This window comes from Thamnophis sirtalis, unplaced genomic scaffold (genome assembly GCF_051295495.1).
Source record: "Thamnophis sirtalis isolate CommonGarterSnake01/CBP01778 unplaced genomic scaffold, rThaSir2_p1.2 scaffold_6, whole genome shotgun sequence".
Lineage (NCBI taxonomy): Eukaryota > Metazoa > Chordata > Lepidosauria > Squamata > Natricidae > Thamnophis > Thamnophis sirtalis.
In genome coordinates, this window is record NW_028261386.1 from 20,966,650 (window position 1) to 20,989,211 (window position 22,562).

Here is a 22,562-nt window from a genome sequence, read left to right on the forward strand (position 1 = left end):
AAAGAGCAAGTTTCCCTTGAAAACTTATTTGTTTCCCACCAGTGTTCCTCCATTTCTTGGCAAATCAGCACTCTTAGAAATCCCCAAAGTTTTGCACCATTTTCAGATCCTGAAGCCCTAACTGAGATTAATGTACATTTAAAAGTCTATAAACAATAAATGCTGCATATCCATCACCTTATTTAAAAAGTAAGACATCTGAGTGAAACCAGACCTCTGAGGGCTCCTGCTTGATTTCCCATTTCCTTTCCTCACCCTCTCACACCTTGCCAGAGAAGGCTATCCTGCTCTTCTAGCATCATTCCCATTTCCCCCCCTGCCAGGAATGTTGTTTCTAGCAGAATCCCTGGCTCAGATGGCTTATCTGCCACCTGCTTTGCAAAGTTAGAGGAAGGCTGCAGATTCCCTTTCTCTTTGCTTCCTCTTTCGTCCAGCAAAGTGATTGTAGCAGATTTTTTTACTGTTATGTCATCATTTCTCAGATATGAAGCGTAGATTTCCAGCAAATCTCCACCCTCTCCTCAACTGGTCTATATAACATGAGGAGTTCTGCCTCTCAGCATGGAGCTAGGGAGGTGCACAAGCTACCCCAACTACTATTTCTTCTCTCCAAGAGATCTGATCCAAGAGCAAAGATGAACAGCTCCCTGGCTACCCTCGCCGTCTTCCTGATTGCTGCTATGTTCTTATCCCAAGCTCAGGCTCAGTTCGGTAAGTATGCATTTTCTTCTCTTTTTCAGCATCCCACCTACATTCCGAGGGCGGTTAGGTGGCTCATGGTTAAAACACTGGACTTGTCAGCTGAAAAGCTGGCAGCTTAGGTTCGAGACCTGAGCCCAAGGTGATGGGGTGAGCTCCTGCCCTTGCCTCAGCTCTTGCTAACCTAGCAGTTCAAGAGCATGCAAATGCGGGTAAGTAAATAGGTACCACTTTGCTGGGAAGGTAATAGCACTCTGTGATGTCATGTTGGCCCCATGACTGTAGACATGTCTTTGGACGATGCTGGCTCAATGGCTTTGAACTGGAGATGAGTATTGCCCCGATAGTTGGCAATGACCAGCAGAGTAAAACCCTCAGGGACTCCTTTACCTTTTACCTACATTCAGAGTTATAACCTTTGCCATTTTGACATGGGTTCTAAGTTTTGCTCAACCATCTCTCCTGAAAGTGCTGGTCATACAACAAACTACAAGGACAGTTAGATTTAGCCAATGCTGCTCAGAATATAAGTACAACCTCATTTGAAAGGGAAGCTCTGCATTAAGGCCTCTTGAGCCAAGGTGGCACAGTGGTTAAATGCAGCACTGCAGGCTACTGCTAGATCAGCAGTTCAGCGGTTCAAATCCCACCGGCTCAGGGTTGATTCAGCCTTCCATCCTTCCGAGGTGGGTAAAATGAGGACCCAGATTGTTGGGGGCAATATGCTGACTCTCTGTAAACCGCTTAGAGAGGGCTGAAAGCCCTATGAAGCGGTATATAAGTCTACTGCTATTGCTATTGCTTGGGGCTGAATTCGAGATGAGAAGGAGGGAGTAGGACCCTATCCAACGCTTCAGAAGATGCATGTGGAAAGAATGAGCTCTTCCTTTCAGGTTTCAAAAGAGGATAGGGTAGATGGATAAATAACATTTCTCCTTCTTACTCTGAAGAGTTTTTCTAATTACCATAAGCCATTTCAAGGATTTGGGGGTGGGGGGGTGGGGACTACAGTATCAGTTGTATTAATGCATGCAAAATAATTATTTTCCATATTGAACATTGTTTTTTGGGGTGGACAAAAGAGAAACCTACAGTTCCTCTCCAAAATAAGTTTATTATCCTCTAGTGACAGGTAGAATTTTTAGGAGTTAGTGCTTTGGGGCTCACATAGTCACTATCTAGCTATAATAGATACCTACTAGTAAGAATCCATTCAGTCACAAAGAAAGGAAATAAGGAAGGGATTCTGCCTGAGAGAGACAATTCCTGCATTCTTAATTTCTGCAGAAATCATTGCTGAATTTGCCTCTGGAATTTTCACAACAACAAGTAAAATACAAATCTCCACCTCTTAAACACATTGTTTTGGCCAGTCGTTCTGCCTTAGTTCCACCTATCTCTAGGGCTGTTCTTGTGGAGAATATGGGAGGATGAAGCATTAGCTATGTATACTACCTTGAGATGTACAAAGTAAGGCTGGATATAAATCTAATAATAACAACATGATCCATTGTCAGTCCAGGGAAAATCTGTCCATATTAAATGAGGGGAATGTAGATATTCTAAAATAGCAGGTGAGAAGTTTAGGTTCAAGACTCAATGATTGGGGAAGGGAAACCATTAAAATGACACAAGTCTCTTTTCCTGTCTTTCAGATCCCCGGCTCTGTTGTTTTAACTACCAAATCAAGCCTCTGCCACAGAGGTACCTGAAGTCCTATGAACATACAAATTCCAGGTGTTCCATACCAGCTATCTTGTAAGTACTTAAAAAAAATCTATCAACTCCTAAGTGATTCCTGAATATGTTAAATGTGATGTTGGCTGCCCTTGAAATATCTAGTACCTTTGTGTGACCTTTATGGAAAAGTGCACCAACCATAATCATCACATTTCCCTATATTGACTTTATGTGAATTTAATTTAAATGTAAAATGAGTTGGAGTCCCACCCAACATATAACAATGAGGCCAGAGAGTTCTTCACTCAGAAAAAAAATCTATTCTTTTTTTTTTTTGCAATAAACATTAATGAAGAGGTGGGGTTGCAATTGCAAGACCCTTGGCTGCTATCTTATTTGTCACCCCCTCTGCAGATATCCTTATGCCAAAATCTAAATTCCCCCTTGAAAGGGCCTGTGTGCAGGTTTAGTTCAACACTTCAATCCACAACTTTCAGGCAAAAAATGAAATTCATTGAAAGGTTTAGTGCAGTGGTCCCCAACCCCCGGTCCGCGGACCGGTGCCGGGCCGTGGAGTACCTGGCACCGGGCCGCACAGCGACTGGGGGCCATGATCGCTGCAGCGGCCGGGGGACATGATCGCTGCAGCGCAAAGGCTCCTGGGCCGTGCGTAAAGGCTCCAGGGAAGTTTAATCAAAACAATCTGATATATAAACAATCAATGTGTCGTCGTGAACAACGCCCCCCACCCCTGCGCGCGCTCAGCGGGCCACGGTAAAATTATCAAAGGCTGACTGGTCCGCGGCGATAAAAAGGTTGGGGACCACTGGTTTAGTGGACATCTGCCCATGCACCCCCTTTCATGAAATCAATTTAGAACAGGAGCCTCTTGAGGGCAACTGATGGGAGGGGATCTGCGCCCTTGAAAACTGAGTGTGGTGCCAATTGTAGAGAATTGTTTTCTTTCCCTCTTGTGACGAAATATGCATGTTTATGTCTCTTCTGCAGATTTACCACAAAGAAGGACAGAAAGATTTGTGCAGATCCCAGTGCACCATGGGTCCAGGATCGTATAAGACGGTTGTCTTAAAACTGACAACCTTCCACCTCCTGTATATTCACCCAGAGGAGCCCCAAGAAGTCAAAGCTTTTAAAATGCTTCAGACATGGAAAAAAAGAACATGTGTGACTCTTATTCCGACCTTGCACACTCCTAACTTAAACTTCATTGATGGAAGATGAAATAATGTATTTTATTTAAATTATGGGCAAATATCTTATGTATTTTATATTATTATTTTTTAAAAGAAGACGTTGATTTGTCTAAAAGTTCTGAAAAATATTTGACAGACACGTAATGTATGAATAAATCTCAGGGTTATGGAATCCATACATGTCTCTGCTTGTCTATGTTTGAAATCTTTTCCGAGAGCTCCTTCAGGTTACACAACAATTCTTATTTCATTGAAAGATTGACTAGGACTCTAAGATTGACTGGGCTCTGGCCCCTCTCCTTCCCTGGGAGTGGGGATTCTTAGACCGTCCATCTGCTCCTGCATCACCATTCATAACATCCCTCTTTTTCAGACTTTGTCTGCCCTGACTCCCAAGGTCATTCCCACATACCACTATACCCTCCATTGACTGTGCCGTCGGTGCACTGGAACCTATGAGACAGGGAAGCAGCAGCATGCAAGGCAGCGGAGATCCTCTGTATTCAGAGTAAAGCTTTTGAAAGCAGCATGGAAGGTGGAGTAAAAGCTATTGAAATCCTCCATTGGGGCTATTTCTTTTGTCTGTTCATTATACTCACTTAAGATGAGGCTCCATTCTGAAACGGCTCTACTCTTGTTGGTTTTCTCTTTATTTCCAGCACTCTTTTTCTTAAACAGAAACCCCACCTTATACTGCTGCTTACGTGGTTGTATGCAATAGGGATTTTGATGCCAGATGGATGCTGCTTTAACATTGAAGCCTTGCAGGTTTTCTCTGTTTGCAAGGAAGGGGGAAGGGGAGGGGAGTGGGGAGTGGTTGTTTATAAGTAATCAAGAGTTCGCTTATCATAAACAGCATCTTAGCCCAGGTGGCAAGAAACCTGGGAAGGCGTGTTTAAAGTGATTTCAAGCGACTGCACTTTAATTAACTCAGTATAAATGAACATATGAACCAGCATTAAAGACACTTTTGTGAACCTTTGGCTGATCTTGAACAGCTGTGTGGGCTTGGCTGTTTTCCCACACTATTAGAACATAGAATGATAGAGTTGGAAGGGACCTTGGAGGTCTTCTAGTCCAACCCCTTGCTCAAGCAGGAGACTTTATACCATCCTGGATAAATGGCTGTCCAGTCTCTTCTTGAAAGCCTCCAGTGATGGGGCACTCACAACTTCTGGAGGCAGTTCCACTGGTTAATGGTTCTCACAGTCAGGAAGTTTCTCCTTGGTTCTAAGTTGCTTCTCTCCTTCTTAACACGGGTATCAACCATGTGGCATTGTAACTAATACAGGTGGGAGTTTCTGCAAATCTGGGATTTCCAACATGAAAGCCTGTGCTTATTCCCACCCCTACTTCATGGACAGGAAGTCTTTTCTTTTAAAATATGGCACTTAACCTGTGCACAATACTGCAATTTAAACATCATTGGGCTGATCTGTGCAGATGTGAAACAGTTTATGTGAACCTGGGCTCAGGTTCTTTTTTCATAATGCTTAAACTGCCTGTGCTATTCTGTAGAGGGGGCTCACATTACTATAATTACTAGGATATTTTGAAACAGATCCTTTAATGGATACTGTTTGTTATGGTTATTTTATGGGACACTTGCTGTTGACTTTTAGTTAACAGTCCACAATTCTCTCTTTCCTTCTTTTTCATTTTAATCTATATATTTTTTATTAAAACTTTTAAACAAGACAAACTAAACAAATTAATAGAAAGTAAGGGAGAACATAAATCAAAGGAAAAGCAAACAGGGCAAGAAAATGAAAAGTTAAAGATCAAGAAAGCAGAGATATATTTTAACATATCTCTAAATTTACATCATGTTACAATACTCTTCCTTTCTTGGGCTGAGGAAAGGACAGGCCCGAAGTGACCCATCCTCGGGGAAACAAGAGGCTAGGTCTTTCTAGCCCAGCATTAACAATTACATATACTGCTATCATCCCAAGTATATGTAAAAAAAACCATAATGTCACAAAGGACATTTGTTCTTACAATTATATTCAAAAATAAGACCTCCCCGGATAATAAGTCCAATTGGGCTTTTGAGTGCATGCACTAAAATAAGCCCTCCCTGAAAATATTGCAACATAGCAGCAGCCATGAAGTGATCATGGTCACCGCCTCCTGCACCTCACAAAATAATAAGACCTCCCCGAAAATAAGGCCAAGTGCTTATTTGGGGGTGAAAAGAAAATAAGACCTTGTCTTATTTTGGGGGAAGCACGGTATACAATACAATACCAGAGTTGGAAGGGACCTTGGAGGTCTTCTAGTCCAACCCCCTGCTTAAGCAGGAAACACTTCATATATATATATGAAGTGTGCGTGAAGCGAACTGGTATCAACGCTGATAGGAACCCACCCCTGATACAAACTTATGGTAAACTGCTCTAAAGTTGATTGCAAAAAATACGACAAGAGTTGTCAATGCCTGGAATGCACTGTGGTTTCTCCCCCAAACCCCCAAACTTTAACCTTAGACTGTCTACTGTTGACCTCACCCCATTCCTAAGAGGTCTATAAGAGGCATGCATAAGAGCACCAGCTGCCTACCTTCCCCGTCCTAATACTGCCTTATATTCGTATTCATTTTATGTATACATAATCATCAGTGATGGGTTGTCAATCTTGTTGCTACTGGTTCGGGCGCACTCATAAAATCAGGCATGTTTCACTTAATGGTTGCATTGCTTAAATGCACCTTCTGATCCCAAACGTGGTCATAAATTCAGGACTACTTGTTCATATATGTATTGGAGAGGCAGTTTGATATGAATTCTAGTCCTACCTTGAGCACAAAGCCATCTGGGTGACCCAAGGCCGGTCACCTGCTCTAAGCCCTGGGAAATAAGTAATGAAAAGTCACTTCCAAACATGTTACCAGAAGAACTGTAGATACCTGTCTAGGCAACTACCAGGAGCAAAGATCCACTCAAAGAGAGACAGACAACTTTCCCACAAAAGCTACTGTCTTACTTCCAAAACAGCCCTGTTCAGTTTCTTGGGCTGGCTGTTTATCAAAAGATGAGTAATTAATAAGGGAAAATCCCTTTCCATCTTGCTTGCTTCTTAAATATGTTTAAGTTCTAAAATCAAACTGACAGAACAATTAATCACAACTTGCCTCCAGAAGTTGTGGTTGCTCCAACACTGGATGTTTTTAAGAAGAGATCGGATAACCATTTGCCTGACATGCTTTAGGGAAGGGCTGTCAAACTTCCAGCCTGCGGGCCAGATGTTTCATGCGCTGGCCATGCCCATGCCCAGTTTAGCAAAGGGGGGGAGTCATGATACATCACATGACGCCACTGTGACATGAGTTTGATACCCCTGCTATAGGCTGAGCAGGGATTGGAGTAGAAGACCTCCAAGGTCCCTTCCAACTCATCTATTCTATTCTGTTTTGTTCTATTCTTTACTCTACTCTATTTTTCAATTCTATTTTTCTATTCTAAATTCTACTCTACTCTATTCATTATCACCTCTTGCTTACTCATGAGCTTGGTTTTACGTTCTCAGCTACTTGGCATAGAAATGCAGCTTTGGAAAATCTTATGATAGGAGAAGCCTAAAGCTCTCACATATAGTGAATGTGGTAGTCTACAAACAATAATCATTCCTGGAAATCCAAAATGAGATTGAGTTGTTGTTGTTGTTGTTGTTTTACTAGGGAATAGGTAACTATAATTGCTGGTTGCACGCTCTATCTTTATTCAGTCTCAGAATGATTTCCCCCCCCTGTGTTCAAGCTTTATTGGAAGCAGTAATCCCACTCTGCCATTCAATAAGCCAATGTTATTTTCCTTGATGCTGGAAACAGTAGGCTTTAATACAGTGGTGGGTTTCAAAATTTTTTAGAACCTCTTCTGTAGGTGTGGCCTGCTTTGTGGGAGTGGCTTGCCAGTCATATGACCGGGTGGGAGTGGCTTGCCAGCCATGTGACTGGGTGAGTGTGGCCAATTTGTAAAATGTGGTGGAACTCACGTTAACAACGCTCTTGCTTACCAACCAAAATGTTGGCTCAGAAACTGGCATTTGAAGCACGGAAGTCTTAAAGCTGTCAAGTTATAAGACTCTTGCACCCCTAAACCTTTAGAACCCCCCCCCCCCAGGGGTGTTCAAACTTGACAGCTTTAAGACTTGTGGACTTCAACTCCCAGAATTCCACCTCCAGTCATGTTGGCTCAGGAACTCTGGCATTGAAGTGTGCAAGTCTTAAAGCTGTCAAGTTACAAGACCCTTGCATCCCTAACCCTTTAGAAAAGAAAACCCAAGGGTGTTCAAACTTGACAGCTTTAAGACTTGTGGACTTCAACTCCCAGAATTCCTTCTCTTGCTCTTCATCATGATGATGTGCAGATGGATGGGGGGAGGGAGCTGGAACCAGTTCTAAATGGCACTGTAGAATTGTGGAACCTCTTCTATAGAAGAGGTGAGAACTGGCCGGAACCCACCCCTGCTTTAACAGCTTGTAAGAAATACAGGGTGTCCTGTATTTCCTGGGGATAGGTTCCTAATTCCTAATTACCCGCCCGAGTGTTTGATTGTTGAATGAAAGTTGGGTTTTTTACTATTTTTCTGTTGTTCACATATTGTTTGTTTTGACCTTGCACTTCCCCTTCCTTGTGGTTGTAAGCCGCCCTGAGTCCCCTCAGGGAAAAGGGCGGCATATAAATCTCAATAAATACCTAAATACCTAAATACAACTGTTCATTTAGTGACTGTTCAAAGTGCAACAGCACTGAAAAAAGTGACTTATGACCATTTTCCACACAATCACTGCAGCATCAAAATTCAGACGCTTAGCAACTGACTCATATTTATGACCGGTGCTGCGTCCCAGGGTCGCGTGAGCACTTTTTGCAACTTTCTCACCAGCAAAGTCAACAGGGAATCCAAATTCACTTAACAATGGAGTTACTAACTTAACTGCAGTGATTCACTTAACAACTGTGGCCAGAAGGGTCACAAAATGGAGCAAAACTCACTTAACAAATTTTTCATTAGCAACAGAAAATTTGGGCTCACTTGTGGTAGTAAGTTGAGGGCTGCCCGTAGTTAAAATTGTTTTGTAATTTAACTATTTCTGTTATTTGCAATTTAAAATAAGTTGTGGCTTTATCACATTATACAGTTTGTTGAACAAACTCCAGTTGACCGAAATTACATTACACATTTTTTAGTCTTGCACTTAAAAGCAGCATTTTGGCTTTCCAGGACCACAATGGCCGGATCTGATGAAGAAGGCTAAAAATGTACATTTTGAAAGGAGCTTGGCAGTTTTTAAGAGTCAAAATGGGTGCTTAAAGCTCAAAGGCTCAGGATATCCATTTCCATTTTTAATTCGATGTAAAAATCTCTAAAATGCCATTGAAAATCTGCCATTTTGTCATGGAGTGTCAGTGCCATGAGTATTTTCTACCTTGTTGCTAAGACATAAAGAAAGTTTTATAAATCCCAATGAATTAATTCCCATAGCATGCAGAACACAATGAGTGAATATGGTTAATCAACCTGAACCTGGAGTGGCTGCTTGGCTAATTATTCCCCGCTTAAAATAGGCATTCCCTATTTACAAATTACAGTGCACATCACGCGCTGGCTATTCCATAAAATGGAATACAGGTCATTCCTCCATTCCCTTATCTATTCATCCCAAACCGTGCAAGGTAGGGGTGTTAAACTCAAGTGCTTAGCTCTGGCCCATGGGGCCGCCCTGGAAACAGCAAAGGACCAGCCCGCGGTGCCTCTGCCAGCAAAAACAGAGCTCAGGAGTGCTGTGTGCATCCCTCCAAGGCCCATGTTTTTGGCTGCAACGGCCTCCTGCAGCCCTCTGCCAGTGAAAACAGAGCACCATTTTTTGCTGGCAGAAGGCTGCTGTGGCCCAAAATGGGGCCCATGGAGGCATGTGCAGCCCACCTGAGCTTTGGTTTTGCTAGTAAAGGGCTGCAGGAGGCAGTCACAGCCAAAAACAGGGCTCAGGAGCCTCTTTTTGCTGGCAGTGTGCTTGGGTCACGACACAAGTGACATCAAGGTGGCCATGCCTACCCTGGCCACGCCCACCTCGGCCCCTGAGGTAAAACACAATCCTGATGTGGCCCTCAACGAAATTGAGTTTGGCACCCCTGATGAGGGGTGGGTTCCTGCCAGTCCTAACCTCTTCTATAGAAGAGGTTCCACAAATCTACAGTGCCGTTTAGAACCGGCTCCCGCTCCCTTCCACTGCCCATCCGCACATCATCAAGATGAAGAGCGAGAGGAGGAATTCTGGGAGTTGAAGTCCACAAGTCTTAAAGCTGTCAAGTTTGAACATCCCTGGGTTTTTTTCTAAAGGGTTAGGGGTGCAAGGGTCTTGTAACTTGACAGCTTTAAGACTTGTGTGCTTCAAATGCCAGAGTTTCTGAGGCAACATTTTGGTTACTAAGCAAGAGCGTGGTTAAGTGAGTTTCACCACATTTTACAAGTTGGCCACACCCACCCAGTCATATGACTGCCAAGCCACTCCCACCCAGTCACATGGCCGGCAAGCCACTCCCACAAAGCAGGCCACACCTTCAGAAGAGGTTCTAAAAAATTTTGAAACCCACCACTGCCCCTGATGTAAAGGATTTGAAGGACACGTGGTAGCAGATAGTAAAGACTCAGCCTACTTTAGAAGTTACATTGCTTTATTTCCTCTTCTGCTCGTGTACAGTCATGGATTTGTAGAATGTATAGAGTAGGAATAGATACATTTATTTTTGTGCATGAAATAAAGATGCACAGTAGCACACATGGAAACAGTAAGAAACACTAGTTTCAAACAAGGCCTGGTGCTTTATTTCATCAGAGTGCTGAGTGTTAAAACAATTAATCAGAAATTGTGGGTCCGAGCAACGGAAAATTTGCCCACATCAAAGCAAGAGTTAAAAAAAGATACGTACTGAAAGGCAAAGAAAGTGTGATACTTGACATTAAGTCACGTTAGGTCAGGAGATTTTAAAAACCAGCTGAAAATAAAATAAAATACCACTTGGAAAAAAGCATTAACACTTCCCTCCCCTTCCCCAACCATTTAAGCTTCTTTGTAAGAAATTCATTAGCTGTACATTGGAAATGGTTATGTGCTTAAAATATTCTGATAACCTCTCTGCTGCTGGAGTTTATCCAACATTCAAAATACCACATCCTCATATGCAGACTCGTAACAAAACATTTTTTTTTCAGTTCAAAGCTCACATTCTTTGGCATCTCAGTGTTAAAAAGTCCTTCTGTGAAGGAGACGGGCAATCTCCAAATTTGATATATAAATAAAATCATATAAATAATAATATAAATATCTGGCAGCTTTCAAATCCAAGCTGTTGTTTTTTTTAAAAAAAACCTCCAAATACAATAAATATAACAAGGCCAATTTGGTGTGCTGCTTTGAGGCAGGATAGAATTACTTACTTCTTACCATAGTCTGTGTCTCTCTGATTGTTCCATAAAGATTTAGCTGGTTATTCACCATCATTATACACTTGATAATCCCCTGTATTGCTCAAACTCTCTCTACATTTAGCAATTCAAAGTGTAATTCTTGAAGCACTTCACTGTTTCCAATTACACCCTTCAACCCTTTCAGCAATCTCTAAATCTCACCCTAAAGTGTTTTCCAAGATCCACAGAGACTCATGCAAATCATGAGTTTGAAAACAACATCTTCAGGCCCAATTCAGGGAAGCATCGTCTAGAACAGTGATGTGGCAGGTGGAGCATTGCCCGTTCCTCTTCCGGGTTTCTGGCGTACATGTGCACATGATGATCAGCTGGCCTTCGTGTGTGCAGCAGTGTTGCGAACCGGAAGAGCTGGTCTTCCATTTTTCGGTGTGAGCATGCGTGGCAGCTTGCTGATCAGCTGATCAGTGTGTGCATGTGCGGCAGTAACCAGAAGACTTGCTGGCCAGTGCACATGTGCGCACCGCAAACCGGAAGTTCATTTTCCACTGCACACATGACCCCTGGGCAGATCCTCTTCCTGGTCGCGTCCCAGATGGATTTGCTTTTCAGCTGTCGGTGCTGTGCTCGTGCACGCACACTCCCTTTTTGGCACTCGGTGCCAAAAAGGTTCGCCATCACTGGTCTAGGAGTCCCAGGGCTGAGAATCTAAAACCTTTTGAAATTAGCTTCTTTGTAGTACAGTGAACCTATTCAATGATTAAATCACGTTTGGAAGAGCTGATAACTAGACACGAAATCAATATTCATAATTAACCCAGAAAACAAGAACAGGTTTTTAATTTTGCCGTTTCACTTCTAGATGGAGAAAAAACGAAGCTATTTTGTAATTATGGATGTAGAATGCCGCTGATAAGGCAGGAAGGCAGAGTTCCTGGAAGAATAACTATGTCAGTATATCTCCCAAGGCCGTAAAAAAACAGCCTAATATATCTTGACTTGAAAAGGTGGCAGGAAAAAAATGGAATCTTGTAAATAAGTATGGGTTTCTCCATACTTCAAAAGGGATATCTTTTGCTCAGCTGTGTCTATGAGCACTCTATTGACTAAACTAAGGTTTGTACAAATCTACCATATTTTATGGTGTAGAAAACACACCAGAGAATAAGACGCAGCAAGGTATTGAAGAGGCAAATTTAAAAAAAAGGTTTTTGCACTCTGCAGACCTCCCAAAAATGTGTTTTTAGCAAAAACAGCCTCATTTTTTGTCAAAAAAGGGCATGCATAGCCTTTAGGAGGCTTATAGAGTGCTCCTGAGGGCTGGGGGGGGGGAAATTGAGAAAAAACTGCCTGTTTTTCACTCATTTCTGCCCTCCCAGCCCCCAGGAGCACTCTGGAAGCTTCCTAAAGGCTATGCACAGGCATTTTGGTGAAATGCGGGTTTCAGGAGGCAAAAATTGCTGTATTCAGTGTATAAGAAGCACCCAGATTTTCAGCCTCTGTTCGTCTTATACTCAGAAAAAATATGGTAATTAAGTATCTAGAGATGAATTGGCATATCTGGCGTCGCCAATGGAAATTTCATTTAAAAAAATAAAAATATGAAAATATTTAGCATTATTAGTGCCTCAGATTATTTTGAGTTTGGCCCTTTTAATGTGAAGTTTAATAAGCTAACAACTTCATGTAATCTTTCCAAGATAATTTTAACAAAAATCAAATACAAGTATTAAATACATTTGCAGATTAGTTTTAAACATTTTGAATAGCAAATGATGGTGCACAGCCATGGTTATTATCCTGCTTTCTGGGAGATTTGGAAGGTTGCAGAACCCTTTAGAATTTAGAAATTCATCTACCTGTTTATGATGAAAAAATGTAGGGATCAAATGTGTTCCAGCAGGAATAGGAGAAATTGTGTGTCTAGCTTTTTGCTGTCTGAAGGATTCATTCTATTGGCAAATATAGGAGATGGAGATCAGTGCAAGTGATGGGAGCAGAAAAAAATGTGAAATAGTTAATCTCTACCAGCACAGAGCTTTTATGAACTCAACTTTCAGCCTCCAAATGACCCTTAGTCAGCCTGCATTGCTACCTGATATTGTTACAAAACTGTTTTGTCTTACTTTGCAAGAGAATGCCTTTGTAGAAGATATTTACCACTTCCAATAGATGACAGGAGATTCTGCAAAGCACAAGTGCCTCGTGTAGAAAAAAGGCAAAACGCTCACATCTAGCCCCATTTGAATATATTTTTCCATTTTTTTCTTTTCCCTCCCCTCTCTCCCCACCTTGGTGCAACCCAGAGGATGCTGCGTTCAAATGATGCAGTGAATGATGTGGTTTTCCACCCGGTGAGGTCATAAAAATAAGAGTTGATCTGTAAATGCCAATGAATGGGAAGAAACCTCTATCTTTGAACATTCAAGAGGACTCAAAGACTACTTCAGAAAAAAGACACACCACAGAATATTTGGGTCAAGGCAACAGAGGCCGCCAGCCCAGCATTTCCTTTGGTGCTACTTAAATGTGAAAGCTCAGATTTGGATTAAATAACGCTACTCATACCTGGAACAGAGTCGAAGGTCTTTTCACAATCCTACAACAGAGCAGCCAAACCTTGAACAAAACATGTAATATAAAAGTTAACTTCTGCTATGCAAAGTTAGCAATGGCACTGATGTGAAACACTGCACACACGTGTATGCGCAAACACAGCACAACCATATACATGTCATCTCGTAACAACACACATTATAACAAGCCACCATTGTTATTCATTGGCTTTTAAAAAAAAGAACAAGTTCTTAAACATGAGGGAGCAGCATAAAGGGAACTGTTAACAAGGCATTTAAGAACATTAAGGTTGTCCCAGTCCTGGATGGGGAGAAAGATGATGATGTCTTGGTTAACTAGGATACTCTTTTCTATTTATCGTCAGAAAGAGACACACTGAGAGCTGGAAGTAACTTTGGGGAATCCAGCAGATCATTCCTCACAGATTTAATCCAAGACCCACAAAGTGATCAATCATGTCAGGATCGGTCCTAACACACAAGTAGGTTCAAACATCCATTTATCCCAATACCAAGACTGCTATTCCAAGATAGTCCACAAGGGTTCCTTTGTCTTTACTGAAATGTTTTAGAATGATCCAGATCTTCAGTTTTCCTACAAATTTCCCATCTGAATGCACTTGATGCTATTTGCTTCCGACACAACCTTCTTTAAGCAACCTTTCACATCTATGTTGTCTAGTTGCTTGTTCCGGTCTTTGTTTTTTCCAGGTGAATTCTGAAGCATCAGAAGAACACGGTACTCTCCTGTAAAACTACAGTGAAAGGTATCAGGATGTGGGTGGAGCCCACATGGGAATGGAAAATGTCAGCCAACACAATACATTCTTGGTTTTAGGGCCAGCATTTCCATTTCTTAAAGCTTCAGGCCTAAAATGAGACTACAAGGAACTCTTTGGTAGAGATCCCTAAATTGTCATGTCAAAACAATCTTGTTTGTCCCACTTTTGGATAGCAAAACTTATGCTGAGTCACATAAATAGCCTGGAAGTACCTACTGAGGCAATAATTAAGTCAGTGGAAGGAGAAGCATTATTAAATGTGGAGGTCTGAGATGAATAAGAGAGACGGGTATTTTTAAATAAACAGTACTTGAAGAATACCAGCAGATAATCCCAGGGCCAACAAATTTGTTTTGCTAAAATCTCTCAGGGGCCAATAGAACTGACCTTACAAAACCATTTCTTGTACCATGTTACATTTAAAATGACTTACAAACCTGTTTGCACTCTTTATGAAGTGCAATTATGAAGATGCAATTATTCTGCAATTATTCTGTCCCATTCCTACAAGCATGGAGGATTATAACCAGGGGTGGGTTCCTGCCAGTTCTAACCTCTTCTATAGAAGAGGTTCCACAAATCTACAGTGCCATTTAGAACCAGTTCCAACTCCCTTCCCCCGCCTGTCCACACATCATCAAGATGAAGAGTGAAAGGAGGAATTCGGGAGTTGAAGTCCACAAGTCTTAAAGATGTCAAGTTTGAATACCCCTGGGGTTTTTTTCTAAAGGGTTAGGGGTGCAAGGGTCTTGTAACTTGACAGCTTTAAGACTTGCATGCTTCAAATGCCAGAGTTTCTGAGCCAACATTTTGGTTTCTAAGCAAGAGCGTCGTTAAGTGAGTTTCACCACATTTTACAAGTTGGCCATGCCCACCCAGTCACATGGCTTGCAAGCCACTGCCACCTGGTCACATGGCCAGCAAGCCACTCCCACTCAGTCACATGGCCAGCAAGCCACTCCCACAAAGCAGGCCACACCTACAGAAAATTTGAAACCCACCACACATTCAAGCATGCAATTTGGGGGATATAGTTCCTTACTATAATCATGAGCTAAAGTTGATGTGTTTAACTCTGAATTACCTGGTATAATGTCTACAACACCCTGGGGACTCTCCATTTTTTTTCGGGTAGCCAAATCTCTCAATAATATCACCCATAATGCACCGTTGCAAAACCTGATTGTGAATTATTCTTCAACCTTAACTTGCTTCATAAACTACATGTGATGTCAGTTAAGTCATGTAGAAGCATTAGTCCAAAGGCCTGGACTAATAAGCAGACAAAGGGAAAGTTTCCCAAGATGCATCCTCAATTGCTTGGAGAATGTCTATCTCTTTTTTAAAAATAGCAAATTTACTCACTTGATTACATCTAATTTGGTTTTTAAGCCCATGCTATCTGCTTGAAACGTGGTGTAAGGGATGCTTATTATTGACTGGGTTCACTAAAAACACTAAATGCACTAAATGCAACAATACTACCTCAAGACATTACTATACCCAAAGAAAGAAACCATATTAACATTATGGTCAGATTCTCACCACTTGTTAAACTAATGGCTGGATTCTCACAAAAGCCTGAATCACCAATTACCCATTTTAGCCTTACCTACCAACGGGAGGATATTTGTAATTTGTAATTTTAATGGATTTGCAGTATAATCAATCAAAACCATGTATTGTGTGAAGTTGAGCAGTTTAACAATTCTGGTAGATCTCCCTACTTATGCAAGAACCAGAAAAAGGTCAATGAAAAGAATGATTAAAGAGACATTCTTTATATGAAGGAGAACAAGAGATAAAACGAAGGAACACCACAGGTAAGAGATTCAAAGCTTTTGAGTGGTGTAGTGAGATAAGAGAGCCAAAAAAGAGAACGCCTGTCCTTTCTGTATGGAAAAATCAATCAAGGTCAACAACTTGGAGGGTTGGTGTTTCAGTTTCATTCTGCTTCTTTTCTTTTGTGATCTTTGCTGTTCAGCATGTAATAGATAAATGGACCAATGTGGTGCACACTTGACTGGAAATAGTAGAGTTGTGCTCCCATGTTGTCAAAATCATGAAGGTTAAGTAGCACACTCAATCAGCAAGCACCTTCAGATTGATGGATATTTTCTTGGAAAACTAATGTGTAACTATGGCAGAATAAGACTGTTTGAACATCTGAAGGAGCAAGAGATGTTATTAAATGAGTTTGATGCTCAGAATCAACCCAAGTTTGAAAAGGTTAAAAATGCCTCCGTCTGTCATCCTGTCATATAATTACTTGGATAGTCCACCTGTACTTCAAGCAGACAAGCAAAGTCTGAGAAGAATTGGGAAAGCAGGTAGTTTGAAAATATAGTGTCCAATGGGGAAGAGAAACCAAAAGGGGTTAAGAGGCTGGTAAGAAGTTAATACTGTTGGGAGTCTAAAAGTACAGAAGATGAAGAAAAAATGGTTATCAGGCAGAGATGGAGCTGGGAGTCTTAGACTGCCAAACAGATGTAGATTCAAAAGTGATCCAAAATCTCTGAAGAGCAATTGCCAAAGAATTCATTATGAAATCAGAATAGTGAAATTGGTGAAGATTCCCATAGGGAGAAAAGGCTTTGAAGATACAAGAAAAATCAAGATTGCATTAGCTATGAGATACTGACAGTTAATTTTTTTTAAAAAAGCCCTTGATTAACTCTCTGAGGAAATTTTGTTGCTGCAGCTTAGGAAAGGCATACTGTTGTATTACCAGAAGCAGATTTATTAAAGGCAAGGACTCATTTAATAGTCCTCATTTAATAACCTCAGGATTGTACAGCAATTAAGTCATGAAGCAATTTGCCATATTTCATTCTCCTTTCATTACTGTAGGCACCATCTGCTTTCTAATATCCATCTTTGATATACTGCAAATAAAGAAAAAAGCTCAATCTATATAGGGTAAGGTTCTTGTGTGCTGTTATCTTGTCTGGTCAATTCTAAGAACAGATGACAGGCATGTTTTGCCTATTATTTCTGCTATGAAATATGGGCTATGGTACTCTACTTCAATATTTGGTAGTACAAGGTCATTTGCTATCTCCCGACTCATTTCCTTTGCCATTTTTCCATTGTACTTTCGTGATGGGGTAATGGTTGACTGGGGTTGCTCAACTTCTACCAAGGTCCGATGGATCGGGCCCAGAACAGAGATCCCAGTCTCTTTCTCAAGAGTTGCATGGAGGTTTCATTTACTCTGTATTTTCTATAGCTACACTGCATCCAATGGTGGGAAAAACAGGTGAGAGACTCCTGAAAAGCATGTATGCCATGCATACATATTTACTTTATAGGAACAAAATCAGCTCCCTTATTTTGAATCAGTCCCCTAGTTTATTAACTCATTTTATATCCAAAGGATTTACTAGCCCTAACTGGAGATGTCAAGTTTTGTCATGGGGTCCCTTCATATGGAAAACTGATGCCTTATCACTGAGTGTTTGGGATACATGTTTTATTCAGAAATGGCAACAGATCTCTTAAAACATTGGAAATATGGCACATAAAATGTGTCTCCTGAAGCTCAACAGTGTGTTCAACACATAGGATAGGACATTGTGAGTAGCAGGAGTGAAGGTTGCTTCAGTGGGATTATGATGATGTGGCAGAAGGATGCAGATGGTCCCTTTAGTTTCTTTAGAAGTTATGGTTTTCTGCCAAAATAGCAAAAATGCTATTGTGTAGCCACAGAAGATGGGTGGCACATCTGAAAAACAGTAGGCCTGCACTGAATCCAGGGTTCAATTTTTTTCCACCACTGGTTTCCACGTTCATGTGTTGCCTCTACTGAAGCCTCTGATAAATAAGTATAATTGAGACCTACTCTGGTGATGAGCCAGTGATAGAACTGTCTGGATGAAAAGATATTGGGCTTAAGGCACCCAAGAGATTCCCCCAGTGCACAGCTATGGGCTCCTCCCTTTGATTCTTATTTGCCCCAAGAATTGCAGATGTTGCTACTGCCACACCAGAAGGCTGCCTTTTCAAGAAGCAGATGTGGTTGCTGTCAGTGAGGCCCTTTCTCACTGAGATGAGCTGGAGCTTCCCCACTCTGCTTTATTGCACATTTTTGTTACGAAGTAAACATTAAGACACAAGCTCATTTTCCTGTCCAGCGTCACCCCCCGCAAGAGATCGCGGTTGGTACAAATCGTTTTCTCTACTTTCAATGTTTCATGAGTGGATACAAACAAGAGGAAGGAACAGAAAGCTCCCCATGGGAGACAGAAGCTGCCAGAGCTTTGTGAATTCCAATCCTCTCCATCACTTTGAACCATGAAGCTGCCAAGTGCAACTCAAAGAGCAAATGCCTACAAGCTCTTTGCAGGATACCAGGGGCCTGGTGGTGCAATCCCAGCTCTTGTTATGGGACAGACTCAAACTTATGAACCCCCCCTCTCATCCACACAATGGAGGGCAGATGCCGGTCATGGTCTTTATCTGACTCGGGCTGGCTTTGGGCACGCTCTGGCTTGGGGGTCAAGGACGGTGGGTCAGGCTGCTGGACAGACATAGTTCTCCGGAGGTGATTCCTCTTGCGCAGGAAATCGGGTTGTGAATGAAGACCAAAGCTGCCTTTCCTTAGGATCATGCGGGAGTTGTTCTTCTTAGGCCGAGAACGGAGGCTGAACTCCAGGGAAGCCAAGTGGGCTGCATAACCTCCGCTGATAAACTGGAGGAGAGAAGGAGAACAAAGATGACAAACGTTTAGCGTCAACTGTGGCATGGAGGAAGGGAGTAATGTAATGCAGAAGCCTTATTGCTCTTCTCCCCAAACACCAACCAACCAGATTAAAAGCCAATAAAGGACAAGTGAATCAAGAATAGACCAATCAGCTGTCTCTTTCCTTGCGGCCACCTGTAAGGAGTAAGAGAGAATTTGTGCCAAGGAATTGGCCAAGGATTCTCCAGTGGTGGGTAATGTTTGTCTACATTTTTAATAAAAAATGCAAACAATGCAGGGACTCCACAGAGGGATGAGTGTGTGGGCAAGAAACATTAAGCTGCTTCTGCATTAGCTAGCTCAGGGGTCTCCAACCTTGGCAACTTTAAGACTTGTGGACTTCAACTCCCAGAATTCCTCAACACCCAGAATTCCTTGAAGTCCACAAGTCTTAAAGTTGCCAAGGTTGGAGACCCCTGACTAGAGGAAAATGTGGAAACATGGTAGACTACCTGAATCTGTTTATATATTGAAAATGCTTAACTATTAGAATTGATCAATTGACCCAATTGAGTGCAAAACTGTTTAAAATGCAGGATTCTGAAATCAGCAAACATTAGCAGGCATAACCAAAGCCATATTTAGAGAGTAACCACAGAATAGATGTTTACTGAAATATCAGAGAAAATAAGTTGCTGAAGCTTTCCATATTTGTCTGCAAGGAGGATGGGAGTAATTTTATATCTTTTTAATTTTTTATTATGTATTTTTCCACTGCATTTTTTTATATTCTTCTTAGTTTGTATTAGATTTCTATCTTTGCATTTGTAAAATGTAATAAAAAATATAAAAAAAGAATATTAATCAAGTCTGCCAGATTTAATGTTCAAAACAATTCTGGTACAAATCAGAGCAATGCAACATAAGATAAGTAAAAACAAATTGCTGATGGCCATTGCAGGTTTTATTCTGCTGGCATAGAAAGCATAGATATAACACTTACCGTATTTTTCAGACTATAAGGCACACTTTTTTGTGTCCAAAAAGGTGGTGAAAATGTCTGTGAGTCTTATAGACCGCCTGTCGGTCATTTTTTTGGCCTCCACACGCCCTGTTTTCGGGCTTTTTTCAGGCCTTTTTGCGGCCCATTTTTGAGGTGGGTTTTTTGGCCTGTTTTGAGACTTTTTCTGGCCCATTTCTTCCAAAAAAACGGGCCAAAAACATTAGAAAATGGGCTGAAAAAAGCCACAAAAACGCCCCCCCCCAAGCCTCAAAAACGGGCCAGGAAATGCCTAGAAAATGGGCCAAAAAGCCTCAAAATTGGGTAATAAAAAGGCTGGGAAAGGGCCAAAAATGAGGGGTGCAGAGGCCAAAAACCTTTTTTGTTGTTTTCCTCTTCTAAATTTAGGTGCATCTTATAATCCAAAAAATATGGTAAGTAGATTAGAAGATGTACTGCTTAGAAGCATTACATGGGAAAAGGTCTTAGATGTGGTCATTAACATGAGGCAGCTGTTTTAGACAGCTGGTAGAAGAAGGACTAGCCACTCCTGGGCTACATTATGGGGAATACTGAATCAAAAAGAAGTGAAATTCTTATTCCCCTCCACACGTGGAGTGTCTATAATTCTGGCAGCCCACTTCTAGATGTATGCGACCACTTAGAGCAGGTTCCATGGAGGGTAACGCAGATGACGCTATGACTTGACAGCATGCTCTATAATGCCCTCTTTAATGTTGTAAGCCACCCAGAGTTGCCTCGCAGTGAGATGGGCAGCAAACAAATTTAATAAATAATGAAAAGATTGAAGGAACCTGGGAGATTCAGCCTGAACAAAACCATGGAGACACATCAATTGCACAAAAGAGAGCCATACTCTTTCGATCAAGAAATGTTTTTCATAGGATCAGAAATAATGGGCATAATTCAGAGTTGTCAAATTATAAGCCTTTTGTTTAACAACTATTGAAAGCTCAACGGCATTGAAAAAAGTGATTTATGACTGGTCTTCGCATTTATGGCTGTCACAGTGCCCTCACTGCCAGATGCTCAAAATTCAGGTGCTTGGCAATCAGCATGTATACATGACGGTCGCAGTCATTTGCACCCTTCTCAAGGGGCTTCCAACAAAGTCAATGAACACAGTTGGACACACTTAAGAATTACATGATTTGTTTAGTGACCATGGTAAAAAAAAAAGGTGAGCAAGGCTCACTTAACAACTCCATCACTTAGCAATGGAAGTTCTGGTCACAATTGTGGCTCCAAGTCAAGAATTACTTGTAGAAGAGAGAGCATGTAGCTCGGGATTGAACTGTGGAATTCTTGGTGCTCTCTGAGCTTTGTTGTTTCCATGCAGACCAGGAGTTGGTTCCTGCCAGTTCTAACCTCTTCTATAGAAGAGGTTCCACAAATCGACAGTGCCATTTAGAACCGGTTCCAGCTCCCTCCCCCCGCCCGTCCGCAGATCATCAAGATGAAGAGTGAGAGGAGGAATACTGGGAGTTGAAGTCCACAAGTCTTAAAGCTGTCAAGTTTGAACACCCCTGGTTTTTTTTATAAAGGGTTAGGGATGCAAGGGTCTTGTCACTTGACAGCTTTAAGACTTGCACAATTCAATCCCAGAGTTCCTGAGCCAACATGACTGAAGGAGGAATTCTGGGAGTTGAAGTCCACAAGTCTTAAAGCTGTCAAGTTGGAACACCCCTGGGTTTTTTTTTCCTAAAGGGTTAGGAGTGCAAGGGTCTTGTAACTTGACAGATTTAAGACTTGCACACTTCAATGCCAGAGTTCCTGAGCCAACATTTTGGTTGCTAAGCAAGAGTTTCACCACATTTTACAAGTTGACCACACCCACCAGTCATATGACTGCCAAGCCACTCCCACTCGGTCACATGGCTGGCAAGCCACTCCTACCTAGCCCGCAAGCCACTCCCACAAAGCAGGCCACACTTACAGAAGAGGTTCTAAAAAATTTTGAAACCCACCACTGATGCAGACATTTCATTATCCAGTGAAAGTTAAACTGATGTTACCTGAAGATGTTACCTAGCTGGGTAATGACATTCTGCAAACAAGCAGCCAAGCTTAGACAGCACCAAGGACTCCATAATGGGAATCCATTGCAGCTACCCAGGTTTTATTTAAATGCAATGGCAATCTTCCTAATGGTAAGATCTGTTCAACAGGGCAACTTTCTACTTAGGAAGCTTTGGAATTCTCTGGAGTTTTTAAAGAAATAGCCATCTTTCAAGGAGGGTTTCATTGGTTTTCTTGTACACTATAGAGCTGTGATGGGGAACCTATGGCATGCATGCCAGAGGTGGCATACAGAGCTCTCTCTGCTGGTACGCACACCGTCGCCCCAGGTCAGATCTCCATGGCGTTTCTTTCCTGAGCTTCTGTTGACCTGCAAATATTGCAACAGAAGCTCAGCAAAGAAAAAAATCTTAACTCTTGCCACACTGCAGGTGTTGGGAGGCCCCACCCCCTGCCAGCCAG

General features: G+C 41.8%; 2 protein-coding genes across 2 annotated transcripts in view; one reads left to right on the forward strand and one right to left on the reverse strand.

Annotated features, from left to right (window-relative positions):
• Positions 1-501: 501 nt before the first annotated feature.
• On the forward strand, positions 502-3,777 carry LOC148044890 (C-C motif chemokine 5-like). The gene is made up of 3 exons (XM_087719089.1): positions 502-711; positions 2,355-2,457; positions 3,388-3,777. The coding sequence occupies exons 1-3, from the start codon at positions 540-542 to the stop codon at positions 3,467-3,469; spliced, it is 357 nt and encodes a 118-aa protein (XP_087575215.1). The 5' UTR covers positions 502-539; the 3' UTR covers positions 3,470-3,777.
• Positions 3,778-14,661: 10,884 nt separating this feature from the next.
• Positions 14,662-22,562, reverse strand: part of PITPNM3 (PITPNM family member 3) — a 152,179-nt gene continuing 144,278 nt past the window's right edge. The window contains exon 20 of the mRNA XM_087717345.1: positions 14,662-19,069. Within this exon, the coding sequence (XP_087573471.1) occupies positions 18,761-19,069 (309 nt within the window). The 3' untranslated portion in view covers positions 14,662-18,760. The remainder of the gene's footprint in view (positions 19,070-22,562) is intronic.